This window comes from Gigantopelta aegis, chromosome 14 (genome assembly GCF_016097555.1).
Source record: "Gigantopelta aegis isolate Gae_Host chromosome 14, Gae_host_genome, whole genome shotgun sequence".
Classification (NCBI taxonomy): Eukaryota; Metazoa; Mollusca; class Gastropoda; order Neomphalida; family Peltospiridae; genus Gigantopelta; species Gigantopelta aegis.
The window spans coordinates 48,072,724-48,082,667 of record NC_054712.1 but is presented as its reverse complement, the minus strand read 5'-3'; the positions used below and the strand labels follow the sequence as shown (position 1 = coordinate 48,082,667).

The 9,944-nt window shown below is 33.2% G+C and overlaps 1 protein-coding gene and 1 long non-coding RNA gene across 3 annotated transcripts in view; both read left to right on the top strand.

Moving 5' to 3' along the window:
• Positions 1-97: 97 nt before the first annotated feature.
• Positions 98-9,944, top strand: part of LOC121388162 (dehydrogenase/reductase SDR family member 4-like) — a 75,278-nt gene continuing 65,431 nt past the window's right edge. Inside the window, exons 1-3 of one of the 2 annotated variants that reach the window (XR_005959943.1) lie at positions 98-531; positions 2,791-2,945; positions 4,319-4,504. Coding sequence is in view for 1 of the 2 variants with exons in the window: in XM_041519401.1 (XP_041375335.1) it covers positions 413-531 (119 nt within the window). In the remaining variant the exon portion in view is untranslated. Of the gene's footprint in view, positions 532-2,790; positions 2,946-4,318; positions 4,505-9,944 lie in introns of those variants that run through there. The other variant, XM_041519401.1, reaches the window with a different exon arrangement.
• LOC121388163 lies at positions 5,063-9,522 on the top strand. Its single transcript, XR_005959944.1, has 4 exons — positions 5,063-5,366; positions 5,918-6,027; positions 6,241-6,299; positions 6,995-9,522. It is a non-coding gene; the product is annotated as an uncharacterized LOC121388163 (long non-coding RNA).

Genomic DNA, 9,944 nt, shown 5'->3' with positions numbered 1-9,944 from the left:
AACCCTGTGACATGACATGACATTCAAAGGAACACACTTTCGGAAACCCTCGAACATGTTCGTTAAGTCATTTGTATTCGGCCGAGGAGTTCCGAATGTCAGAACATTCAGCCGACATATTCCGAATGCTTGCGAGTTGCTTATTTTCCCAATACAAACGATGCTCCAATAAAAAATCGTTTTGCATTGCGTTTCTATAAATAAAAGAGATTTCCTACTCGGGATTCCACGGATGATCAGGCTGGAAAAAAAAAACTTTGGGCTTGTAGTTTATGAGTTAAACCAATTTAGCACTTCACAAATATAATTTTAGGCTACGTGAAATATGAATTATAGTTGATGAATTTCTTTAATAGAGGAGTTATATAGTTTAGTGATAGTGACAGTTCAAAGTTCAAGGTACGTCTGAAAAATGTTTTCCATGTTAACGAGGATGACAACTGGCTGCCATGTGGGTATGAGACTGGCATCTTCACACATTGGCGGCAAGCTTTTGGGAAAAGTCGCCATAATAACAGCATCCACTGATGGGTAATGGTTTTAGTGGTGCATTTTGTGACTGACCTCAGTCATGTAATGTTTAAGTTATTGGACTGACAAAAAGTACACATAAGTTTAAATTACTTGTGTTTTCACCTGGCCATCAAGTTCATTAAAATAAACCTCGATACATCAAGTATAAAAAAAAGTTTGTTTTGTTTAACAACACCACTAGAGCATTTATTAATCATCGGTTATTGGATATCAAAGATTTGGTAATTTTGACATTATCATCATCTAGTCTGAGAGGAAACTTGGTACATTCTTCCACATTCCCAGTCTGGAGCTCGAAGCGTTAAGACGTGTTTGTTTCGTTTGTGCAACACTGCACGTGTTTTTATCAGCTCGACTTGGAGATCTTTCACTTCGTTGTTTTTGTCAGCGAAGTGAAGTTTTCTACTGGGATGTATGCGGCTATTGGAAATGATTGAACGCTGGAACGCTTCGACAGCCTGCACCACCAGGTTGGATTCTTTTTTAGCGAGATTCCTTAAGCTGTCCTCCCTCACACGTCCCCTTCATACAGACAAGGAAATAATTATTTAACATGGTTATTTAAGCAAGCTGTTGTAGCATATGCCTGTCTTGAGGGCAGGTTCTGTTGTAAGGCAGTTCCTTCATCCAAGAATTGTCAGGAGGAAAATAGGGGGTTGCCACACTCAAAGCAACAAGTGCAAGGGAGCACTGGCAGCCTGATCTGAGGACCAGAAGAGCATGTAAGGACTTTGGTGGAGTGGAATTGGGAATGTTTCCCTTAGTGGGTTAGGTCAAATATAATGTGATGAGGGTGACTGGGTATTTAATTTGGAACGGTCCCATCTAATGCAGGGAGTATTTTATTCAGTATCTCGTCGCAATTTTGCTACACACTTTTCAGATATCACTACACAATACTAAAACATTAAACTAGTTGTTAAATCAATTTTCAATTGACTAGAAATATCTAGATTTGTATTTCATTGCAGACTACCCATGTGGCTTACTTTTCTTGGTGTCAAAGTACAATCCTTTTGTATTTTTGTCTGAATGTAACAAAGTCAAAACGTGAAATTAGGCATTACTTTTCGGACAGTGGTGATGGCATCAATGTTTGCATTTAACTCATAACGTTTTCTACATTTAACTCTGTATCTTGAATACTGCAAGCCCTAGAACACTGAATCCTGGTTTCTAATTTCATTTATAAATGTTCATTTCAATGCATGTTAATTTTCTTTTTTTAATTTCTTTTTTTTGTTGTTTTTTTAATTAAAAGGAATTTGGTTTAATTTTTTTTTTTTTTTTAAAGAGTTATTTTAATCATGAAATTGTGAATGTTCATGTTACATCACAAATTGTTTCTTTTATAAAATTAATAAAATATTTAATGAATTATGGGGTTTTCTTTGCATGCATTAAGATGAACATCTAAGAATGCAACTACATATTATATGCATGTAGAAACTTGACCGAATCAGTTTATTGTAGAATAATTCTTGTTATGTTTCTAAATTTTGTTGTAAGAAAATGCTCCAAATTCAGTCCACTGGTAATATTGATATTCACTATCCTTTGTCAATTATCATCATACAATCATATATTCTGACTAGAGAATAATCATTCTCAACTATACGTGATATATGATCTTAATAGTCACACAAAAATCAATTGGTCAATTACTGCTTAAGAAGATTGCTGGTCAGGTAATATGCTTTCTGCCCAGGTAAAGATTAATGGTCACATTTAAAATCTCTTGGCAAAATCAATAATACATCATTAAGTTAGAAATTATTCTAACTTGAAGGTTAAATTGTATCCATAGTAATCCATGTTCTTCAATAGAAACCTGTTAATTAGGTACTGTATTCTGGACATATTTTTTTTCTTAAATGTTTTGAGGTATATGCATTAAAAAGAAATAATTGTGTACTTGTCTGGGGAAAACATTACTTTCCATCCTATGCATATTATACAGAACATTATTGGTACTGCTTGAAAATGTTTAGCTATCTCTTCACATTTGAGATAGGTATGCACAATGTGGCAAATGTGATGACACATCCAAAAAGTCTGACAACTATAGTTACTCATTATTACAGGTTTATAAATGTGAGTTGTTTTGTTGTTGTTGTTTTTTTGGGGGGAGAGGGGGTGTTTTTGTTTTTACTTTCAGATAAAAATCAGGAAATATGCTGGCACACTTGAAATGTCTTGTATCCTTTTACTTATTTGTTATTACTAGTGTCTTACTACAGCTTTTTCAATATGCAGATCGACTGCGGAAAGGTAAACGTGATGGTACACCTGAAAAGTCTCGTACCCCGTCCCAAGAAGCTGCACTGGATGAAAATAGATCACCATCTAGAACCTATATATGGAATGAAGAGATTGAGAAATTGCAGATAAAAAAAGATGAACTTAAAAAGGTTTAACTTTATGGTTGTACTTAAATTAGGTGTTCAGTGGAATTTTATTGCTGATTCAGATAGGTCTTAAAGTGTGTTCTGAAATAAATTTAACAAATTATAGACTTGTATTTAAAACCAGGAATCTACTTTGAGTTACATATCTTTAGTCTTTAATATTATTTTTGTCCATTCAACTCTCTTTCTACCTTTTTGTGTTATTTTTGCAAGATTGTCAGCCTTTTATGTGTAAAAATAATATTCTGTCTTAAGTTTCTTTTCTCAGATATTATTAGTTCTTGGATAAGCAAACTTCATGTAGTTAGTGACTACATATAATAGAACACAGACCTGTCAACCTTTAGTAAAGAGAAAGCAGGAGGTGTGTTGAAAAAGCAGGAATTTTTTTTAATATACTCTATTTAACACAAAATCGTAAGTTAAATTTTTTTATTACAGTAAGTTATAATGCCGTGTACCAACCAAATATTTGACATAAATTTTTTTTTAATTGAAGGGACATGCCCTAGTTGTTAACCATTACGCCGTTGTTTTTCGCTATTAAACCCATTTTCTCACAAATAAAATTGCACTTTACTTACATTTTATTATTTAGAATATACATTTCCATTCACCTGAAGTGTTTTTTGGTAATCCTGGTGTTTGTAATACCACAAAATGCATTTTTCGTATTTCTTAAAAACGTATGCGTGTCTGAGAAAAAAACGTTGAGCAGACAAGGTCTAATGTATTTTTAGAGGGGATTTTCCCATTTCAACGTCACAGACGTTGGTATACCACGTGACTGTTATCATTTTGGTTTGGTTTGTTTTCTCGTGCACAGTTCGCGCAATCAACATTCGATTTGTTGTCGTTTGCTTTTTGTTCATATGTGAGCTTTTTCTTCACAGTTCGTGAACATTTTCATTAACAATAAAGTTCAGACAAGTAAGTATCTCAATACAAAACGTTACAAACCCTTAAAACCAATAATTTTGTTAAGTTTTACGATATCTGGAGAGGGGATACAACCTTGGGGGGTGGGGGTGAGGGGGCACAAGCAATATTGTACCCTTTATTTAAATGGAGTAGGACAAAAAAAACCTTACATTTTTGTCCTGGGGAGGGGAAGTGCCTCCCCACCTCTGGTTCCTACAGACTGTACTACTACCACTACTACTACTACCACTACTACTACTACCACTACTACTACTACTACTACCAACAATAATAAACGGTGCATCTAATTGCTAATAACAATAGGTTAGCCACTAGTACCCAGTGCCGAATAGCAAATGTAGGCTAATTGCGGTTTATATATAAAATTTATTATTTCAAACACTATAGTATAGTCAACATGGTTAGTGATGGACTATCATTGTCGTCTTATTCAGATTCAAGTATCATGATTGCTGCAGCAGCCACTTCCTCAACAAAAGCACCCATGTCGGTAAAGTAACTTTCTGTTTCAAACTCATTCCTTTCACTGTCCAGGACAGAACAGTTGGAACATGTCCAGGCGAGGTTAAAGGAATGCACCCCAAGTCTGTGTGCACTCTGGGAAATTTGTTGTGACATAGGCATTTCTGTGCTTAGAGTGACATCTACAGGTGACATCAGAATACTAACTTTCAAAATTATTTCAAGTAATTGGATCACGGGGATTCCCATGGTATTTATCGATATAAAACCTGCTTTTTCACTCTATTTTATAAAAACGTGATCTAAGTGTGTTACAGTTTTGTAGATTAACCAAAATTAGAATTAATTTTCGCGGTCTGAAACTAGGGCGTGCGACTTTAATTAATTTTTTTTTTTAAATGTTTATATATATATATATATATATATATATATATATATATATATATACATATATATACATATATACACACACATATATTATTTGTTAAAGTTTAAATATGATTTAATACATATTTTAAAAAAGAACTCTTTTATCCAAAAATGTTAAGAACATGAACAAGAAATTTAAACATTAATTTACGGTATTACACTTACAGGCTGCATCATCATTTGTGGTTTGTGTACCTAAGTACATAAGACAAATTTATCTAAATGTTATAAATTAATATTCAGTTTTTACTAAAATGATGAACAGTGGTGTGGTACTTATTGAAAATCATCATATCGAAGCAATAAACTTTGTATTTCCACTAATCATATCCCACAATTCTTACTTCGGCAAACGTTAAACAGTCAGGACAGTTCGGCCTGTTACGTTGTTGGAAACCGAAATTAACCGAAGGTTTCCGAATTTAAAAAAAGGCGGGGATACTTTCCTTATGCTATTTTAGCGAAAGTAGATAAAATTTAGTTTATGCTTACAAAAATGTTATTTACCGGGAAGATGTTTCTCCTGCGCAGAGTTTCGGGAGATTTGATCAAATACCGGGAGACTCCCGCGGAATCTGGGAGGGTTGACAGGTCTGTAGATCATAACTAGTCACATCCATTTATATGTTTTAATATTTCTATGTCAAAGGTTGTCTTTAGTTTTCAGTCCTATGACATGTATATGACAGACAAGATATGTATGTTGTTATGGATTGTTTTGAAATTTTATACAACAAATTGTTTTGGTAGTACATGATCCTGTTAGGTGACCTTTCACTTTTATGTTTTGTATTTTTTTCTTCATTTGTAGTCAAACAGTCCACAAGATTTTCTTCAGTTTGTTGTGGTATAACACATCAAACAGAAATAGTTGAATGGTGTAATATTTATTAATTTACGTTTGATAGCCAAATTAATAGGCATGTCTTTGCATATTTGGATTTGTTGTATCTTTATTTGCCTGTCTTGCAAATTCAGAAAATTAAATAAATCAGACTGTTAATTCAAATGCCTGCGGTTGTTTGCTAATGCAGTATTTATTTTAGCTGTTCAGTTGATTGTTTTTGCTACAATAATATAAGAACAAAAGACATATATTCTTTACATTTAGAAAATGAATGCTCTTTTTATTTATATTTCAGCTGTATGATCCAAAGCTGCCATCTGAGGGCCGGAAGACTCCGGTTGTTGCCAATGTCGTGGTGCCAAAAATGAAGCCAGCCACAGAGTGGGACAAACCTAAACCAAAAATGTAAGAATAGTCCTGTCATTTTGTATCAACATTTGTAAACTTGGATGTTACTCTTACTCTTATAACTATACCATACCTATTATTATAGTATTTTAATATGATGCCGAATTAGTAGGTTTTCCAATTTATTATTCCCTAATGATTTTTAAGCAAGTGAAAACAATGTGGAGATCACTAAATAAATGCTGATCATAAATCACTTCTATTTTTCAGAGTAATAGTTGCCAAACCTGCTCCTCCTAATGCCCCTGTAAAACCTCTGGATTATTCTGGTATGTTTCTGAGCTTTATATTTTGTTTTCACATCAGTAATTTAAATAAGTTTCACTGTTTTCATGGCATTAACTGATCACAGTTTTAACATTTTTAAAAACATTAAACATTTCCCCATGAATCAGACTATGAAATTATTTATCATTCTTCAAAGGAACAGCCTGCAAAGTGTTCGTTGGTTGGTAGCAATTTTTGCCTCCACTGTGTCGTACATTTTATGGCTTCAGTTATAAATATCATTGAATCTTGGTAGATATAGCCACCTAGTTTTCTTAAACAGCCTTCTACTTACAAAGACAATGAACTACCTGTACCACTCTAGGTAGTACTAAACCAAATAACTTCCGGCTGGGTCAAAGTTTGAGGTGCACCCAACTTTTGATAGAGAAGTAAACACCACAAGTCCTGTGATTGGTTATAAATGTGAGTGTGTTGTTTGACTCCCAATTTGTTCTGATTCACTTTAAGTGTGAGGGGTGGTAGTATTTATTTCTGTGGCGTTTATGTTGATTGATATGCTGCAGGTAGGAGTTTTAGCCACATACGTTATTATTGTCGTCTATGGGATTTGATTTGGTAGTATACACCCTATAGATGGATTCTATGACACCAAAGACTTGTCATGATTTGTGTTTTCATTACTAGTTGGAATACATCTGGTTGATTCTTGTTTATGCATTTCTTTGTATTCCAGGTTATGCTGGGCCGCGATACCACCACGATGGTTCTGTTGTTCCACACAGTATTTTAGGTTCATACAAAGACTTTCACAGAGAAGCTGTTAAACGTGGAGATTTGATGGTAAGGCTGATATATTTCGAATGTTTGGGGAGTTTGGGATTGTTGCTGTTTTTGCTAAACCTTTTTGTGGCCTGTTCTGTCTGAATTATTCTGTTACACTTGATTGAATCAATCCTGTTTTCGTCTCGCTTTTACAAAGTAAAAAGGCAAGATATAGCTATCACTTTTCCAACTGCAGAAATGGTCTCAACTTGTGTGGTGAACTTCCACAAACTATAAGATCTAGGACATTGAAACTTGGTTTACAGTTGCACCTATGGATGTTCATCACAGTGCACTGAAAACGTTTATTGTAGGCGAAACATCTAATTCCACAGAATTCTTGTTGTTTATTTCCTGCAGTAATATATTCCAAAGTTTTAACAGATTTAAGTTCCTCAAAGGGCCATGTTCATTGATCAGTTATTGATTGATCATTGACTGGTGATCTGTCACAAAATGTCATCTCAGGCCTCTGAAAATTATGAGAACAGTTTAGTTTTATTCGTGCAACACTTGTACAAGTCCAGTTTTGCATAACCCATTTTTCATTCTTGCATTATATGTAAGACATCATTTACATAGTCATTATGGGTTAAGCAGAAATAAAAGGGGTTATTGTAGTACTAAACCAAATAACTTCCGGCTGGGTAAAATTCCGAGGTGCACCCAAACTTTGATAGAGAAGTGAACACCACAAGTCCTGTGGTTGGTTATAAATGTGAGTGTGTTGGTTGTAAAAAACAATAGTTTCATCTGGGTAAAAAAAAAAAAGCAGTTTTATTTCATCTAGTATCACTGTGTCAAGTAGTCTTGTGCTTGAAACATGTATGGGGTACCTGTGAAAAAAAAGTACTCAAATTTTGTGCGGATCTAGGATAGTAACTTAATACTATAGATATTTAAGAGTATAGACATTATACTGTAGATATTTAAGAGTGTAACTTAATACTATACATATTTAAGAGTATAGACGTAATACTGTAGATATTTAAGAGTGTAACTTAATACTATACATATTTAAGAGTATAGGCGTAATACTGCAGATATTTAAGAGTATAGACTTAATACTATAGATATTTAAGAGTTTAGACTTAATACTATAGATATTTAAGAGCCTAGACTTAATACTATAGATATTTAAGAGTATAGACATTGAATTTTAGCAGAATTTGTTTTGTTGAAAGCTGTATTTCTGTTTTTGTGCCTTCTAAAAAGTGTCTTAAATCTGTTGTTGATGTTCCAACCTCTACTATTATTAGACTTAAACAATCAACAATATTTAGTTTTACTTAGTCATAACATAGCACTAGATTAAAAAAAAAAAATGGTATGTGTACCATTACATAGTTGTATTAGGATTATTCTTGTAAGTAAATTTCATTAAGTTTGTGAACTATTCCCCCACAACTATCTTTCCATATTTGATTGGGATTTGTTTCGTTTTTTCAATTTTCACAACCATTTGTTTTAAATTGGATAGTCAATAATGATTATTATTATTCAAAATATTAGTTAAATACTATACAAATGTGATAACTCACTAGTGAAAATAAAACCATTTTCACCTAGTTGCTTTCTGTTAACGATATCTGACATAGTTATAGGGTTTTTCTATGCTTCTTAATGTTTAGTTTCATGTCACACAAACACAACTTACGTTTCGATTGTAGACTTCTTTTCAGGAGTTATAAATTTCCTGTTATGTATTCACTTTCTAATTTTTGACAATGAATCCAGTCAACTTTAAAACGTTTATCACATTATTGTAACGTTTATCACATTATTGTAACGTTTGCAAGATAATTATTTGGATTTATTTTCATGTACTAGATTGTGTGTAAAAAAAACAAAAAAAACAAAGAAGAAAATGGCCGACTAGGTCGTGAAATAAATCTTAGTTTGTGATGTATGTTTTGTCCTTGAATGTTGATTATGTCTACAGTTACAATGCTTTACAGTTGTTAAATTGTTGTTTTAATGTTTTAAATTATTTTTATTGGGTAACAAACATTCTGCATGAAATCTTGCTGTTGGCATCCTGCATTAAGTAAAACAATGCTACTGATGGAAAATGTAGCAAGTTTCCTCTCTAAGACTAACTGTCAGAATTACCAAATGTTTGACGTCTAACAGCTGATGATTAATAAATCAATGTGCTGTAGTGGTGTCATTACAACATAAAAAACTTACCGGTAAGTAAAAAACAAATTAAATTGATTTTTAGCTGTGATAATGATTCATTTTAAGTGTTTTTTGTGGTTACCCCCTGACATGGATTAAACAGATTTCACCCGGTAATTCTTACATTAAGTTGTGGATGCATTTTGCTATATTTTATTGTTGAGCTTTTAAATGTTTTGATATGCAGTGATGCCTAAAAAGGGTTTAGTGCCTTTGTGTTCCATCTGTTTTTAATAAATGAATATTGTACCAAACATATATATTTGTGTCGTTGTTTTTGCACTGAATGTATAAATGATTATTTAACTTATTTTTTATATCTAAAACCACATATAGACTAAAGCAAGCCCTGCAATTGTTCACGGCAATCGGCAATGCCATGGAGTTTTTAATTCTCCACAGCTCTTTTTTTACCGTGGGACTATTCATGGGTTTTATCAATGGTATGTATTTTGCTGTGGACATTTTGTTAATTGCAGGAGTTGCTATAGTTGGGGTTTTTTAACTTGCTTCCCACAGCCATAAAACCATCAGATAATTTGCTGGAGACTGGAATAATTTTGTGGAAATATTTTCAGGAGGTTCTAAATGTTTTCATAAAATTTGAGATGCCCTCTTCCCTCAAACACATTACTTAGTTATTGAATGGCCCCTATGACTCTGAAAGAGTTTGACCTTTA